At 49.2% G+C, this 18,343-nt stretch overlaps 1 protein-coding gene across 12 annotated transcripts in view; it reads right to left on the reverse strand.

Annotated features, from left to right (window-relative positions):
- The window catches only part of ANKS1A (ankyrin repeat and sterile alpha motif domain containing 1A), a 111,252-nt gene that overhangs the window by 30,114 nt on the left and 62,795 nt on the right, over positions 1-18,343 (reverse strand). For 6 of the 12 annotated variants that reach the window (XM_064472106.1, XM_064472107.1, XM_064472104.1 and 3 more), the window contains 2 exons: positions 12,071-12,118; positions 8,328-8,394 (listed from right to left, as the gene is read on the reverse strand). The exons of 1 other annotated variant lie outside the window; for it this stretch is intronic. In XM_064472106.1, the coding sequence (XP_064328176.1) occupies positions 8,328-8,394; positions 12,071-12,118 (115 nt within the window). The remainder of the gene's footprint in view (positions 1-8,327; positions 8,395-12,070; positions 12,119-18,343) is intronic. 5 more of the 12 variants (XM_064472108.1, XM_064472105.1, XM_064472111.1 and 2 more) reach the window with 1 other exon arrangement.

Below are 18,343 nucleotides of genomic sequence, written 5' to 3' on the forward strand. Positions count from 1 at the left end.
GATCCACTCCTTGGCTCGTCTGAAGGGGGCGGGAGGAGGGTTGCAAACTTTCACCCCAGACATTCCCAGCCAGTCGCAGGTGCGAGGGAATGGAGCGGAGCCGCTCACGAACGCACAGAGCTGTGCAGGTCCTCTCGTCCATGCAACTTCGGATGCACCGCCCTGCTCAGCGGGCCAGCGGAGAGGGCCAGGCGCGCCGGAGGCACAAAGCAGCTAGAGAGAAAATACATCTTCATGCAGCTGAGACACAAAACAGACACGACGGACTTTCAGAAAAGCAGCAGAAGCCGGGCTAGAGCAGCTGTCCACAGGAAGACATGCAAGACAAAGAAAGCACACAAACTGCAGCAGAAGAAAGGAAAGGCTTATACTTTTTTTCCCCAAGCAGTCCTGAAAGAGGCAAACCATGGTAAGGGTTTTTTCTCTCTGTTACGGTGTTAAGAGGAGCAGAGGTGTGAGTGACCCCGAGCCCGACTCTGAGTGTCCTGGCACTGTCATTTTACCACCCATCCGGACGCATGGCATTTCAGCACGCTGCTCGGACCGGGCTGGCTGCCCTGGAACGTCTAACTACACCGCTGCGCTGGGCGACAGCAAGAGAGACAGAGGAATTGGTGCAGTTTTCACCCAACACATCCAGTCCCGCCAGGTGCATGCTTGTATTTGCCTTTCCTTCATCTTCTTCAGCTGAGCGCAGCTGCTGCATCCGAGCCCCTCACTCAAACAGGGAGCAGCTCTGGAGAAAGAGGCATTTTACTTCCTCGCTTCCAAGCCACGTCAAAACAAAAAGAAACCAAACGCAAGCACACTCTCTCCTCTTCCTGCAGCAGCCCGAGTCCGAGATGTGCCCTGGCACCTCCTCTCAGCCTCTGATAAATGAAATTCTCCCCACCACCCTACGGAAGCTGTGCAGACAAGGTCTCCCTTCCCTCAGCCCTGGGAAGAGTCCAGTGACTTGTTACTCTCCTCTAGAAAAGCTTGAGACCTTAAATATGATGACAACAAAAAAAAAAAGTTCAGAGATCTCCTTTTCATCACGGTATTTGCTATGCAAGACAGGCAGAATTTTTCAGGCTTCTCAGCACATCTGTTTCAAGGGTATATGCAAATCAAAAGATGAGCAGGAAAACCAGGTTTGCTTTCTTTGAACCTTCAGGTCAGCTGAAGCTGTTTGGTACCTTCCAAGCCATCCTTCCCGCCCCCGCCCGCTGCAATGGCTGCACCACGCAGAGCTCACGGTCTTATCTGGAGGTTCTTGGGGTAAGGGATCCTGCTGCTCTGGTCCCCAGGAGAGCTCCTCCGCCAGGCGACCCGCGCTCGGCGAGTTCGAGAGCGCTGGCCGGTCTTTCTAGTGCACGCCGCAGCACGAGAAACGCAGCGCTCACAAAAGGTTTCTGCCTCCCTCCCCTACCACAGCCTGTGCAGAAGGGCAGCATCTAAACCTGGAATTTATGCCACAAGCTCCCGCTCGCCCGGCGTCTCCATCCTTCCCTCGCGCCGGTCCTTGCTGGTCCGCCAGCAGCCAGGCGGCCGCGTCCCCTCACCAGGCAATCGGGCGTCCTTGCAGAGCGCTGCAGCGGCGTGCTTTGTCTGAAGGCAGCGAGCTCCACGCTTGCCGTTCCACTCTCAGTCCTGTCTCCTGCTCTCGCATTGCCTGTCCCTCCCTTCTCTTCATCCTCTTACCCCTCCCAGCTTTTGCATCCACTGTACAAGCAGTGAGCAGCCTTCGCGGCAGAAGCTGCAGGAGAGGGGAGGGAGACAGCAGCTTTATAACTCTCTAGTGGAAATTACTGACTTCTCAATATTTACTCGGTGATGGGCTACACGGCTTGGGTTCTCAAAAAATGATGTTACAGGTCTGCTTTGACAGTTCCAAGTGATTTGTGGCTAGCTCAGAATTAATTTATCAAGAGAGGTGAGGAAAATGCTTGCTGCCTACTACAGCATTTCTGGAAGCCGTCGGGGTATTGGCAGGGGGAATGAAACCACAGCAGTTCCTTCCTCTGAGCTCCTGAATTTCATTTTAAAGAATTTACTCAGCCTTTTGTACACTCATAAATGTATTTCTGCTTTTAAAGGGGAAACCTACAGTGATGCCAAGCACAGGTTTTCTGGTTTTAAAACCACTTCAAATCAAGAGAAAACACAGGCGGGGGGGGGGTATTTGGAGGGAGGGAAATGGAGGGGTTTACTTTAAAAAGAACAGATGCCCCCAAACCACCTAGACTGAAAATAAGGAAGTCCAAAATACACCTGATATTTGCATGTTATGAGGATGATACGGGAGCAAATGAATCCCAGTCACTGTGTCCCCAGCAAAAGCCCTATCAAAACTTCTGATTCAACCAGACTCCGAACTCTCAGCTCTGCCCTTCTCCTTACGGCCCACGTTTTAGGAATCCTACCTTTAAAAGGTCTGCAGATGACAGAGGGGGAAACAGTCAGAGTGTAGTTGGAAATACAGTATTTAAAAGTTGCAAAAAAAAAAGCAAGCCAAGCAATTCAGTTCCTCTTGCAAGACATTTTTCAAGTAACACAGCATGCTTCAGAGAAAATGGGAAAGGGAGAGGGCTACCAGGGCTCAGAGAGGTCCTTCGGCAAGTTATTGCTTCCATGATGGACTTTAGTGCAAAGTTTGAGTCTGTTTGGAGGAAGAAATAAGTAGGAGCTCCATGCCGGACAAAAAGCATCACCCCGTTTGCTCATGGAAACTGCTAACGGTTTGACGCGACCTGGTGTGGCCTGAAGAGCCACAACCAAGCTTCACCAGGAGAAAAAACCGCACGAGTCCAAGCAAGCGTTGATGAAACCACACACAAAGTGAGCACGCGAGACAACCAAGTCAGGGAGCTCTTGCCACAGCTGGGGACGATCATCAGCTGAAAGTCCTGAAATCCACTGAGGGAGCTATAAACTCAGGCAGTGCATTAGGCAGGATGGATAGGCAAGGAGAACGTAGTCATTAATGCTATCAGATGCAAGAAATACAGCCAGCATCTGACTTTACTGGAAGTAAGATCAATTAGCCAAATGCAGATCGCTAACAAATTTCTCCCTCTTTTGTCAAGTGAAACACCAAGCACATTCCTCACGTCTCAAATCAACTGCAGAATTAACTCACCAAGACCCAAGTGCCTCCCCTGTCCAGCGCAGCATGCCCCCTGCCTGCATCTAGCTGATTTATTGAGCGGAGACCACTCATCTCCTTTATTTTTGGGGAGAGAAACACTGCCTGACGAATCACCGTAACCCAGCGAGCAACAGACGGGTTTCTTGTTCAAAGCCAGCAGCGAGATGAGACACTGCAGGGCAACGGGGTTGAGTTTCTGCTGCACTCCCCTACCCCTCTGACCCACACTGGGAAGGAAGAGACGATTAGGAGTGGGTTGCTGGAGCTAAATAAACATATGACTGCAACACGCACATGCGGAGAGACACAGCCTGAATACAAATGTCTGTTCCTGGGCCAAAAAAAACCCTTTAAGGCAAAGGTTTGGTGGAATCTGGTACCCTTTAAGACATAGGGTTCCCTGATTCCCCAACCTCCGAAAAGCACGTACCAACATGGCTCAGTGACAGACTTCTTTCCTCCCACATGTACCATCCCACCCTCCAGAAACACATTTGGAAGATTTCCTTACAAGCTCTACCAGGAAATCAGAGGGTCAAATCGTTGGCCAAGGAATAGATTCTAGCTCCAAATTCTATAAAGATGCCAAGATGCATCTAATTACCTCAGTATCCAGGGGCCTCAGAGGTTTAATGTGCTCGTCCGTAACACCATGGCAAGACACAGGGTTTTGTCACGCTGTTCTATGGAGGAAAGCTTGATGGTGCAGAAACCGGCCATGTGCCCAGATTTGTATGGGAAGCCTCGGCCAAGGCAGGGACCTGAAACGAAGTGTCGCGGGGCCTGGGCTTGTCCCAGCCTGCCTCCAGGGGCCCCTGCCTTCCCCAGACCCAAGTCACTTGTATGCAATAACCCCTTGTGTAAACAGACTCCAAACATACCTATCTCTGCAGTAACTGCCAAGCAAGGCATTTTCCCTTTCGAGGCAAATTAATGATTCCAGAAAAAAAACTAGTCAGGAGCCCCAGTATCCTCAAAGCCCAGCCATTTTTTGAGGATGCGAGAGCATTTGGAACATTCCCTGCAGCTCCCGCACATTTGCGATATGATGTGCGACATTAAAACAGCCTTAGCAAAGTCCTGAAGAGCAAAAGCTAAACGCTGCTAGAAAACAAAAGCATGAGGGTGCACGGGCCCCGGGAGAGCCTTCATCCTTGCAGCAAGGGGCCGGCAAAGCACTGCCCGCTCTCTGGCTAGCTGCACTTACAGGAAAGGAAGGAGAAACAGGGAATATGTACGGCAGCTGATCTGTGTACAAGGGATCCCAAACCAAGCGTAACACAGCACAGCCCGCAGGAAAACACATGGGCTTAAGGACAAGGCAGCTCCTGGGTCCGCCTGCTTCCAGAAACGGGTGTCCATTTTGCAGAAAACTCCCTGCACAACGGCAGCTTTTGCTGAAGTGCTGGCTCCTCCTCCCCCCTCCATGTTAGACCTCTTCACTAACGATATCGATCCATCACATGCACTGCTACAGCTACGGACCGGCTCGGGCAGGGGAGGACTTGTCACAAAGCGGGATGCTGAACAGTTGCCATTGCATTAGACCAAAACCCACACGCCGTTTCGCATCCCGCTGCAAAGGCACTTGACCCTAGAAAACATAAGCCCTAATCAGTACGTAGTATCCAGGGCAGGCACAGGTTAAGCTCCACTGGGAATGCATGGTGGATTCCTCCTCACCAAAGCAAAAATCCAAGTGACAAATGGATACGAGATAAGCTTTGTTACGGCAGGCGTGAGCTGCGTGTGCGGATACATATTAGCATCTCATCAAGAGGAGACGCTGCTGACCCGGAGCAGTTCAGATGCAGCAGTTTGGAGGTGAAGGATTTAAAAGGACAGAATCCCTTGTGGTGGCAGCCCTCCAGCATCCTCCATCATGCTGCAGTAAAGGCAAACAAGCTCTTGAGTTCTTTGTCTTTGCTCCTGATTTAAAGGCAGAGAAGGGAATTCATGCTTAAAGTACCGGGGGGAAGCACCTGTCCTGCAACCAGCCCTGTTTAGTGGATATTGATACCTACAGGAATACTCAGAAAAAGCCTAGCATCACCCAAGTTGAGGCACGCAGCAGATTAACCACATCTGAAGAGCACAGCCACCACAACTCCCATGCTGACCCACAGCTGGCATCGCCCCGGTCCTGCTCCCAGCACAGCTGCTGCCCCTAACAGCAGTGCCGGGGAGGACGATCCTCCCCTGCCCAAAATCCAAGAGGCATCAGGAGAAGGCCATGTCCCTGCATGAGCAGGACTGTTCCTGGCTATCGGGACGGTGGCTCTTGGTCAGCCAGGAAATACCCCAGAGGACAGCGCTGCCACAGCTGAACTGGTCTCGCCATCAGAAAGCATTTCCTACAACAATTTCAAGATGTAGATTTTCTAAAACCCTTGAGCAGTACATGATATTTGGTCCCCAGACAGCAGAGTTCATCGGCATCCGTTTAATCAAGCTCTGCGCGCTGTGTCTCACTACAAACAGCTCCGTTTCAAAAGGCACCATTAAAGCCAAGCAATTATCTCCTCCTTTGAAGGCCACAGACTCAGCTCCATACAGGAGACAACGCTCCCAAGGACCCGTGGCTCTGCCTGCAGCGGCGGAGAGGACGGGTTCCTTAAACTGCTGGTTTCCAGAGCGAAGCTGCATCCCAGGAAGAGAAGAATTAAAATAAACCTCTCAAGCAGCTTGGAAATGTGGAAGTGTTGAGACAGTCAGCTGGGAAAGGGGTAGGTTGTTTCCCTGCTCTGCAAACCGTATGGAGACATGCCGAGGGACATTTGCACCGATATCAAAGCCTCCTTCCTCTATTAGTTCCACCCTCCCTTCACATCTACCTTCCTCAACAGAAGGCACAAATGTATAGGAAAAAAAGCTGGTAAAATGGCAAAACGATCGTGTTTGATGCGCAGAGCCGAGGCATGCAACGAGGCCGCTGCAGGAGCAACGCAGGAGGATTAACTGAGCCTTGGTTCCGACTCTGCTGCTCCAGTCCGGATCTGGAACACAAACTCGGCACAGGGTTTGCTATTCGCCACATCCCAGCGCCTCTGCTTACAACCTTTATGGAAATGAGAGTGTTTTAACCCAGGATCACTGCCCGTCGCTCTGATGCTGCATTGCGGAGATAAGTTATATTAGTTGCAAACATGGCTGGAGGAGGACGGTGCTCTGTTTGAGGAAAATCAATGCACTAAATGACACTACACTTCCTTCTTCACCTTGTTTTATGGAAATTAGTAAAAGCAAAGACAAAACGCACAACTAAATCATCTCACACACTATAAAGTTTTATAATAAAATTAATAAAACTACTACTTCAAGGTCACAGAAGTATGTAAGTGAAATACATAGAAAAGAAATTGTGATGAGTTTTATCTGATTTGGAGCAATGATAGGGCATCTAGAGTCTTATGGGTGGAAAGTTGGAGAAGAAATGTTGAAATATTCTGGCAAAAACATTTTATGGGCTGCAGAAAAACAGTAGTTTTGCTGGAAGACACCCGCGACACTCCCGCTACTCCGGACGGTTTGTTTTACAGCCTGGGTGGCAGAAGCAGCTCTTGTTCTATTGCAACCAAACTAAAAACTGGCCCTTGGTAAGCTCCAGTTAAGACAAACTGCCCGAGCAGGACCCCTCACAGGCTTTGCTCAAGCGTTCCTGGTCCCCAGGAAACATCCCTTAATCTGTGAAATACAAACAGCCTCGAAAGGACACCTTCTCACCCAGCCCGGCGTACACCGAACCGCACCGACGCCGGACAGCCCCTCCGAGCCCGCGCTTCGCCATCAGCCGCCGCCTTACCCAGAGAAGAACCGTCCCGACCGTGCCCGCAGAGCAGTTCTGTTTCCAGACATGCCCAGCAGCGAACGGGAAGCCGGGATGGGTGAATCGCCGTGCAGGTAACGAGGGTATTTGGTGTCTTTGCTACAGTCACTCCGATGTACAACTCTAAACACAAAATTCTCATCCTATCCTCCCGGGGCTGAAAGGATTTTGTGAGCCTTAAAGAACAAAATGCTAGAATGTGGAGGGCTGCAGAGGGGTCCTGCTCATTTCCAAAGGGACAGGCCCACGCTTACATAATGAAAAAGCCAGAAAAAAAAGCATCTTGCTACCGCATTACGTATTTGAAACAACAGCAAGATAGTTGTGGGGATTGCGAGACCAGCCAGGAGACAGACACGCAGCGGCTCTGCTTCAGACTCACTGCTTAAAGAAAATGCTGTTGTTATCCACCAGAGAAGATCAGAAACTTGAGACAAACATATTGTGAAAGGCAGGAGAGAACTGCAAGCAATCGGTTCGACCTTCTCAGAGGCTGTATCGAGAGCAGCGGTAATTGCAGGAGGCAGGAGACCAGTGGAACTTTTTACCCCTCGGATACTGGCCGGAGTCCTTACACCCACGTCCAGCTGCAAATTAGATGGTTTTTTTTCTGTACCTGCTGAAAAGTCTGATCTTCCTCCTACACACTGAGCAAGGAGTAGTTGTGACGTTTTAAGCATTAGAACACGGTGGTTATTGGGCTGTGCGAGCGGGGGCAACAAGCCAGCCACTCCGGAGCTGATGTTACTGCCGCAAGCTCGCAGAAAAGCACAAGAAGTTTGCCAGACCACTCACACAAGCCAGCAACTCTCATCTCCACCTAAAGGGAAGGACTGTAAGGAGTCACTTCAGTTATCAGAAGCCACTAATAAAAACTCCACAATTCTCAGCAACAAGCCTCTGTTTAAAGCTATTCAAAGATAGAAAACACCACCTCAAAATTTACCATACCCTAAACATTCATACTAAGCCCCAAAATTTATAAACAGGCAGTTTCAATAAGAAACAAGACCCCCACACACACTCTGCTGTCACTGGAGGAGTATTAGTCAGGGTCCTGCCCTTTCCCATCAGGCTGGGAGTACTGGCTGCAATGCTCTTCACCCAGCCCACCTCCCCCAAAAGCCTGCAGGGAGGGAAGGACCGCTGCATTATATAAAATTAAATTAATCTACCGAGGGGAGCATTGAATTAAACTTGCTGGGAGCAGCATTGAGCATTACACTGGGAAGCCGAGGTCTGCTCCTCTGCCAGAGCCTTCCTTTCCTTCTGGGAGCCAAAGCAGGTTAGAGAGCTCTGCACGCAGGAGCCAGCACCTCGTTTTTGTACAGAGCACCACGGAGACAGACACGCACAAGCCGGGTACGCTACCTGAGATCCTCTGCTGCGCCTGAGAAAAGTCAATGCCTTCGCCGATGGAACTCATGATTTTCTCAATCTGAAAATAAAAAAATAAGCACATGCTGCATTATTCATTAAGCCTCAGGAAAAGTTAAAGGCAGCCCCAGGATTTCTCCTGCCACGTGACTGCCGAAGAAATCCAGGCAAGGACGTTAAGGTACCTCCGACCCAGAAAAGGTACCCTTACACCTTGCCTGGAAAGGTCTTCGTAAGGATGGGAGACTCGGAAGGGACGCGTAGAGGTTGGGACTCTACAGAGCCTACCCTTCCACGACTTGCCAGGGCCTGACAACAAACAGCTCCAACAAAACCATCCCTCTGAAGCATAAAATTAGGGATAAGGAAAGGAACCCCAAACTCCTCAGCTCACCCTGTGCAAACATGCAGCCCCACCTTCACCAGCAGCAAAGCCTAAGAAATGCAGTTCACCGACTCTTTCGCAGCATGTAGAAAGTAAACTTGGCTTCACTCAGACTGGGTTTTGTTGGGTATTTTTGGTTTGGTTTTTCATTTGTTATTTATTTTTTAAACCCTCACATTTCCCAATCCTGCGCGTGGCCGCTGCGCTCCTCACCGCTTCCACTGACAGCAGAGATGCTTCGAAAGAGTTTGAAAATAGATGGTTTGCAAAAGCAGCAACATCACAGGGGCAAATGCCTTAACTACCCAGGAGAGGGAGCTAAAGACAATTTCATCCCCTGATTTAAGCAATTCACAGTCAACAGGTCAAGGCAAACCTCATGCAATTCAGAAAAAAGGTAAAAACTACTGCCTGAGATGGTGTCTTTCCAAGTCCACATAAGAACTGCATATAAATGCATTTGCCACCAAAAAGAATTAATGCAAGTCGCAATTTCCACAGAACCGTTTCCATAGAACGAGAATAGAAACTTTTCAAAAACAATTCTTGAGCAGAAGTTGTAAATCAAGGCTTTCTCGTGTAATGCTGCAGAGGGAAAACTGACAGTGACTATTACTAGGTTAATTCTGTTAAGATGAAAGAGCTGATAAATTGCACCTCACTTAGTCAAGTCAGAGTTTTCAATCATCTAAAGCACTAAAGCCCACTATTTTCTGAAAAGCAGTGAGACACTTAAGGGGCTCAGGTCTGGTTGCTTACCCCAGTCTTCAACCTATAACTGAGCAGAAAATTAACAAAAACCATAAAATAAAATAAAAGAAGAGCCCCCAGGGAGAGATTCCTGAGCAGAAATCTCCCAGGAAAGTATCCTGGCGGTTGCTGCTGAATGCAAAGCCGATACATCGACTGGCAACGGAGCGGAGGGAAAACAAACTTCAGCTCTTACATGGCTTGCTTTTTTTTTCTCCTGGTCTTTTAAGGACAGATTTGGGGAAGGAGTCCAAGTTTCCCCGGACCTCATCCCCCAGCCGCCTTTGCACTGCGTGCATCCCAGCACGCTGCTTTGCTTGCTGCAGCTGCACAAGCTCCCAAAGCTGCCTGGCCGGCGAGTGGGACTCCTGGAAACGCTGTGGGGAGCAGGGAGTTTGACTTCCTATCAAAATCAATGGCAGATTGAAGCTGAACTCCACTAGGGAGTGTTGTTTTTTTGGTGAAACAAAAAAACCCAGACAGTCTTAAAAGGCTCCTGCCAAGTCAGATCTCCAGTAAAGTCCTTCCTGTTTGTGGGGAGCAGACAGGCAGTGCACTTGTAGCGTTACAGCTCACCAGGGAGAAGGCATTCATGCGATCTATAGAAGAGTCATTAAAGGATGTGGAACCTCTGCCCCTAGAAAACCACGAGGATGAGCTACCGGGCTTGAAATATAGTTAGTGCTGGTTTACTGGGAGCTCTAAAGACCAGCCTGAAAAAACAATACTCAGAATTCAAACACGTATGGAAGAAAAGTGAAGTATGTTCTAAAAAGAGATTTCTGTTAAAGGCAGGGTTTTGAAGTCGCTGGATGCCCGGGCCCTGCCACCAGCCGCTGCCCTGCGGTGCATAAGGCAAAAGCGGTCATCGCTCTTCCGCCCCAGGACACAACCCGAACGGGACCTTTGCTAAAACAGCTGGGAGGCACCTGACCCCAGCGCCGGGCTCCCCCCCGGGCTGCCGCGGCCGCACAGGACTCGGCCAAAGGCCAGACGCCATCAAGTGCTGACACAAGGGTTAACGGAGCCACTACCAGGGTGGCAGGATGAGCGATCAGATCCCTTATCTCATAGGAGGGTAAAAACGACAAAGGAGAATGGATGTAATCGCCTGGGATGTGAAAGCTTTACTTATAGAAGACAAGTCATTCAGAACTTTAATCAAAAACTGCAAGCTATCCGTACAAGAAAACTGGATTTTGTGTTTTAAGCTCAAGCTTAAAAGGATGCACTAAAAAAGGATGAGGCCATGTAAAAGGCAAAAATAATCCAACTTCAAGTGGACAGAGGCAGCCCTTAAATGACAAAAATCAAACACAGACAGGGTGGCTCCTTTCGCAGCTGCTCACAGCACTAGCCACCGCTTCACATAAAAATTACGCAGCTAGTCATTGTGTCATCTGATCTTGCTATTTAGACTCACTGTGGCTGAATAAGGAAGGCCCAGAAATACAGCTTTGAGAACTGCCAGAAAAAGTTGGGGGTTTTTTTGTCAGCTAACCTAAGGCTCTTGTGTAAATCAGCCACTCTGCAGTATCAGCAACAGAAGCGTGGGATCAGCTAAACTGGAACCAGTTAAGAGGAAAAAACTGAATTAAAGTCTGCCTTGTGATGCCGAGTTCTTCTTCTTCTACCTTAATGATGCCTTTTAACTGTTTCCCTCTGTTGGAGGCGTTTGTAGCGGTCACCTTCACTCCATCGGCCCAGCTCCTCTCCACGGGCTTGGGTTTAAAGTTTTCCATTTCTCATTGGTTGTGCTGGAGCCTGAAGGACACACGAGCGATGCAGCAGCTTCTGCTCAAGCCTGAAGCCAATGTGAAATAACTGAAAAGTATGAATTGCCTTGATTTCTCTGCAGAGGTTACTGAGTGGAACCCAGAGGTACCCGAGATCTCACGGTGCGTGATTTTGCTAGTCACCAGTCACCATTTCGGCAAGAACCACCTGTTTTATCTGCTTTTGCCCCTCTGAAGTAGCAAAGCCTTGAAATTTCACGGTGCCCTTATATACCATCTGTACATAAAGGCCATGCAAGACTGGAGGGAAATACAGGGATGGTGCAAAATAAGCCTCATTTCCAAATAAGACCAAGGGCTTTGGTACTGACTGTTTCAGTCGCTTCCATGGGCAGGCGCCGAACCCGAGCTGCGGCAGGATATCTGGGATGCTGCCACAACCCCGAGGGCTTGCTGCAGATTTGGGTCTTGAGGTCAATTCAGTTCAAGCTCCAGAAGTTTAAGGGCATAAGCTTTGAAGATTTATGTCAATTAGCTTCATTACAAGGTATATTTCTAAACTGGAGCCACTCTTGTACCTACTGTCTGGGATCTTTATCTAAAAGATGTTGACTTCAGCAGATCTAGAAGCCTGTGAAATTCTTTAGTCTCATGGGATCACATTTGGAGCAAGAATCACTTGGTTCCAGCCGAGCTTTTCCTATAACCAGTCACCGGGGGGGGGGGGAGGGAGAGAGGGGGGGGAAGAAAATAGGTGGGGATGGAGGGAAGAAAGGAGGAGAGGAGAGAAGCGTTTGTTCAAGCAGCCCCAGCTCCCACCGACTGTCTCCCAGCAACAGAGGCAAAGCACTTTGCAGATCTCTTACGCTGTGCTGGGACCCAGCTCTGAAGACGTGTGGGGACTGCTGCCGGCGCTGCTGGGAAAGGCAGAGAGCACAAGAGCATGTTTCCGTGGCAGATTCAAACCCCGCATCCGCAGCCCCTCTTTGGTCAGAGCTACGGCTCTGAACGCTACTTGGCAAGAGCCAGGTAAGCTCCCTCCCATCAGATGCTCCTTACAAAAAGATGCCATATATTTCCCAACACTTTTGCATTGACAGAGCCAGCATTTTGCCCACCCCCACCACACTCCGTACTCGGATGCCCTCTTCCACCCTTCCCCACTTGCCGTTTTGCTCTTTCACCGTGCAGGACGAAGGATAGAAGAAAGTTTTAACTTGATTTTAAGAAAGGTTGGCTCCTCTGCTGTGTTTCTCGCTGGGAAGAAGCAATGCCTACTACAGTACTATGGCCCTGGAGAGGACAGTGCAGAGTAAAAGGACTCTCCCTGGCTTTTCACTTCCTTTAAATGTGGATAAGAGTTTTCTAATAACAACCTCTCCTCCACGCACGGAGGTAAAAGGTGCCCAAAAGCTGCAGACAAGAGGACAACATGAATCCCGATCACAGCCCACTCTGCTCTCAGACCGCATGAGTTCCCGTGCCCAGGGTTGCCACGGTCTGACACCGTGAAAAATTTGCTTCCTTCCCTGCATCCCTTTTCCCTGGCAGGATTCAAAGTGCAAATTAACTCCGGGTGCCGGGCCAAGTTCACTCGTTTCCGTCGCACTGCCCTCCCCTAATACGAGGGGGATGCTTTTCAGGTTCAGCCCCCAGCACTGGCAGCTCTGCAGTCAAAACACAGCGCGGAGGACTTGCAGGTGCTTCTCCAGCGCTGAAACACCCACAAACTTTTCCTCAAAAGCAGAGAATTACCTTGTGCTATATAAAACCGATTGGTAAGGAAATAATCACACGGCAAAGGATTACCTTTCAGAACCCATCCTTTACGAAACATCAGTTCGATCTGGAGGAGGTCACTGTTACGCGCAGTCAAAACCTTATTACAATTAATGCAAAGAGAAATCCTGCTTCATGTCCTCAGCTCTCCCCGAAAAGAAAACACTCTCCCAAGCCATACACCAACTCAAACACCGGTTTGTTGCTGATCGTCTTGATTTAACTGTTAAGAGGTTGCAAAGATAAGGATACAGGGGAAGGACACAAACCTAAAGGGGGAATGACCGCTTTGAGGCGCCCCGCGCCCCTGCAACCAGTCCTCAGCTGCGCTCTACGGCACTAAGATGGGGCTGGAAGGGAAGGTACCTTGAAAATAGCCTACTCTACAGCTTTTTAGGCTGTTCTTTCCCAGTGCTTAATTATTAAAATACAAAAATACCATGTTTAAATATAGCGCTGCAGTTCAGACTTTGTTGGAGCCTGAACACCCAGTTCTGATTTGTTTTGGCTTAACCTGTTTTTTTCCACTGAAGCACCAAGTGCCCGTCCCTGAACGGGTTGTGGGGTGGGCTTGGGGTCGGGTTTTTTTGTTTCTTTGGGGTTTTTGTTTGTTGTTTTGTTTTTTTATTTCTTTACACCCACAGAGATAAAGCAGCCAAGTCCTTCTGCCTCCCAAATTAATACAATTACTCCTCATCTAGAGGGGTAGCTGGCTCCACACTATATAAGATATTTTAGCCAATGAGCCCTGAGCCCCAGCCAAGAAAGGAGACAAGCTATTGCAAAGCTAAAATACTCTGGGAGAAGGACAGGCTGCAAGGCTGGGAGAGCCCCCCTTCGGCAAACCCCAAAGCAAGGGGTGCGAAGGGAAGGAACTGCACAGTGGTTACCAGGACTGCAGCACACCGAGTTATTTTCACATTTGCCTACGTTTTGCCGAAGAATAAAAATACCCCGAAAAAAGGAGCTGGGTGTGACGGAGAGTCATCGCGGGGCTGGGGAAGTGGTAAGCTCTTCCACGCAGGCAGGCAGCCATGAAAACATAGCAACTGGCAATTTACTCCAAAACAGAATTTTATCTTAAAACAAACCATCCCACGCGACTGAGTCCTGATTAACAGAGAAAAAGGTATTTGTAGAAGGCCAGCAAAAGCCAAGCCAGCTCGGAGGACACGCTGGATGCTGAGGTTTGTTCTACCAGCAAAACAGAGGCCATTTCAATACCAGAGTCCTGCAAAGTAACTCCCCACCTCACAGCACTCATGGCAGAAGCATCTAATGACATGACCCGGGTGCAAAGTATCTCCCTTCCTCTGATACCACCCTGCATGGCCACCAGGAGACAGGTCCCGTAGCTTCTGTGAAGACAGTGGTGCCAGGTACAGGCCACGGAAGCCTCCAGGGACCCTCGGAGGGCACGCACGGCCCCGCAGAGGTATCGCTCCGCAGCCAGCCCTGCCGCGCTCCGTTTCCACCCCCCTGCCCTGATGGACGCGAAGCCGTGGTGTCCATATTAATCTCTCCAGTTTTTCCTCCTCACAGAGCCAACACTGAAGTTTGGAGCCAGCGAGTCCATTGAGAGAGACAGAGGATGATTAAACAAGTCCCGGGGTCTTTTATCACCAAAATAAAAGACAGCCTCATGCAACACAAGCTGTCTGCGGCAGCTCATTTGCACGCAGGGAAAGGAAGCTTCATTCAGAAAGCACAAAATTGAGCAGCACTCCGTTAGTGTGACACTCACCCAGTTCAGGGGCATCTTTATGCTACTGCAGCTTTCTGGAAGGGGCTTAGTAAAACCTCACCCACGGATGAAAAGCCCTTACGTTTATCATCAATATAAATGCAGAAGTTTTGTTCTTAGTCTCTGCGTGCAGCATCAGTGATTCCCAAGGACACAGCAAGGTTGTCCAGGGAGAAGAAAAAACACATGCGTACACGTGCATGCCAGCATTTGGATGACCTGATATTGCAGAGAGCTACAGCTATCCTACCCCAGACGGTTTATAAGCAGGGTTTCCCGCTCCCTCCATCCCTCCCGAGAACAACAGGTGATCAGAGGATCCAGCTGCTTCGGACACGGAGCTGCACTGCTGTTCTGCGGCTCCGCAGGTGTCACACCCCGCGCCTGCGTCCCCAACCAAGCTCCATAGTTAGTTCCCCACAAAACAGCTCTGTTTAGAGTAAATGCATGCTTCCTGGCTTTGAAATTAAGGCAGCCGAGCAGAAGGGTAGGTTTGCATATGTTAACTAGGAGGTTGGAAGTGTGCCTGAGACGCGAGGCGATGCCGGCCAACCCTTCCACGCGATGCTCTCTTTCCGACACCTCCCTCACGCACACACAAATACATACTCCTTTGCAAGACGCCTATTTCCGAGAAGCCAAATATTACCATTAAAATCCAGATATACCTTGATATACACAAAGGACAGGCCCTTCGATGCTTTTATCCTGGAAAAACAGCTTTTAGAGTTAACTCAGGGGCACTGAAGAAAAACTCCAATGAAGTGTTTTCCCTTTAAATCACTATAACAGATGCAGACTCGTTAAATCAGGTACGAGCAGAACAGGACGTAACAGATTGCTTTACTTGACTGTTCCTCACAGGCTCCTCGCTGCTGCATCAGCCCCCGATACCTGGGAAGCCTGAACAGGGAGCTACGCGTGACCATCCAGGGATGACTTAGAGCTGAAGGCGTGTCTGAGCATGGGCACGTACGTATATGCACGCAGACGCAACTACAGCGTGTTGCCTCTGGGAACCAAACCAGCAGAAAATGGTTCTTTTCCTCCCTTGAGGGGCTTGCTGTGGTTCAGCAGTTCACCCAACGGTGACAGCAGCATCCCCACCTCTGCGGCACGGGGGGACTGTCAGCTTGTGCTGGCACCAAGAGCGTTAGGGGACAGTGTAATGGGGCTTCTCCTCCAAACCCCTGCAGCCCGGTGCTTCCCGAGCGTACCTTCCCTTACGATAGGATTTCTGGTACCACGCAGCCTTGCTCGTCTTTCTGAGCTCTGCACATAGCAAGGAAAAACACCGTGAGGGGCCAACGCCTTCTGCTTCCTCTGTGGCCCCCTCCCAGATTGGCAGCTTAAAATCACCAGTCCAGAAGCCCGGTCGCAAGGAAGATTTAGCTACGGCACGCCTGCACGTGTGCCAAAGAGACAGAAACACTGAGCAATGAAGTTATTCAGATAAAAGTCTATAATTAAATAAAAACACACAGAAACAAATGGCACACTATCTACCATATGCATGCTATTAGTGCATTATAATGACACCCTGCAGCATAAGCATAATTAAGAATATATCAGGATTCTCATTATAAATCCTTGTTATTAAGGGGTTCACAACCTATTGTACAAACTCGCCCAGGGCTAGAGCTCAGACGACAAGAGCAGTTCCAGCAGCATATTTTATTCTTGAAAGCTACTTACAAAGTTGGGTTTAAAGGTTATCAGTATTTTAAATTTCTGCAATTCCAAGTAAGTGTCAAGGGTTAAGACTTCATTATTTCTAGGCTTCTACAACTGAGGGATGGGGCAGATTTGGTTTAAAATTATAAAAAAACAACCCACAAAAAAGCAAAACACAAATAAATGAGCTGCTTCTACAGTTTAAAAACCCCTTCAAGTACAACAAACAGCTCCAATTACAAAGTGACCAGCCTCATTACAGCCTCAGGGGATAGCTGGAAAAAGCAGGGGAGAAAAATAAGGGTGCATTAGGTCAACGGACGATGCTGGAAAAGCACAGACTGCCTCCTCCATCTGATGTTTCCATTTTGTACCAATCGCACAGCAACAAACCCCACATACAGCAAAGGTAAGATCGACCACGAGCTGCCTGAAAAAGACGATCCTTCCTGCACATAAAACCTGACCCTCAACCTTCAATATCGTGGTTGTACGTTTGTGTCAGGCAGTGACGAGGTGACTCTAGATGAACACGAGATGCTGCTAGCCCTTTCCAGCTGGTTTATGGATTTTCTAGTAAGCAAGAGCAAGTTATTTTGGGGTTGCTGGGAGGAAAAAGAAAGCAGAACTATTTAATCAAGATTGAGGATTTTCTTTTTTAATTGCTGACTTGTGAAATCATCTCTCAAGAGACGCGGCGTAGGGTCCGGAGGGGATGGAAGAGGTCAGCACAAGCAAACGACTCAAGTGGCAATTGCACAACGGTGCTGAACACCAACACCCCGCGCAAGAGCGACAGGCAGTGAGAGAACAGCTTTTACCATCTCAAAATTAATACCCAATTTACACCACGAGTCCCGTAATTGGCAATAATGACCCTTAAGCTGATACTCCTACTTTTTCTAGGCTTCTCGGTGTGGTGGTAAATCGCACTGGCCCAACTCCTCCTGCTTCTCATTTCAAGTTTAGGAAACCCACAGTGAAAAGACACCTCAGACAGCCTTCCCCAGCAGCCACGCCGAAATGAAACCCACTACATCTGACATGCTGCTTCACATTTATTAGCTGTATCTCTAAGCACTTGCTGCCCTTGCTGCCCCGCAGCCCAGTAAAGCGAGGCACGGCGAGCGCCCGGGGTCACACGCTGAACTCACTGCAGCTTCTGAGCATTTGCAGATTCACAATAATTGAGGCTTGACGTGACAATAGGACCGAGACCAGCAGAGGGGCCAAAGCCAACAGAAAGGCAGCTTCTCTAAGAGCCAACACGACGCAGGCTCAGAGCACCACTGTGATCAGGGCACTCGCAGGCAGCGGGCAAGCCAAGAAGATGCTGCGTGCAGACATTCATCCAGGAGACAGTGTAGCAGGTGCTGCTGTAACGAGCAGTTAGGCCCTGCCTGCTCCCCTCTTTATCCTGCTGATGCAAGACACAAGCGATCTAAGGCATTTTTCCCCAGAAAAGTCCTTGGTTAACGGATACCTGGTATTACTAACTGACATTCCATCCCTGAAGGTGAAAGCAAGGCTGCTCAGACCCAGCTGGGATCCATCCTGGGAGCAGAGGGATGCCTGGATCGCAGCATCCGCCAGGATCTCTGCAAGGGATGCAGTTGTAAATATTCAGAGCAGGAGAAGGATCTGGGACAACACCTGCTGGCTCCTTGGCACAAGTGTAGTCCTGGGAAATTTGGATCTGGGCCATGAATCTCATTTCTGGATTGGCGACAGCACATAAACCACTTCTGGTTTAGTTTATGACGCTTCGGCTTATGTTCTCAGCGTCTCCATCCCATAGAGCAGAAGCCTCATATTTCATCGCTCAGTATATTCTGCGTATACAAAAGATAGCCTGTGTTATGAACTCAGCATAACAAATACTGAAGGCCTGGAAAATATAATGCTCAGTTTATTAATTCAAACCTAAACTACAAAAGCAAGC

This window comes from Phalacrocorax carbo, chromosome 23 (assembly GCF_963921805.1).
Source record: "Phalacrocorax carbo chromosome 23, bPhaCar2.1, whole genome shotgun sequence".
NCBI classification, from domain to species: Eukaryota; Metazoa; Chordata; class Aves; order Suliformes; family Phalacrocoracidae; genus Phalacrocorax; species Phalacrocorax carbo.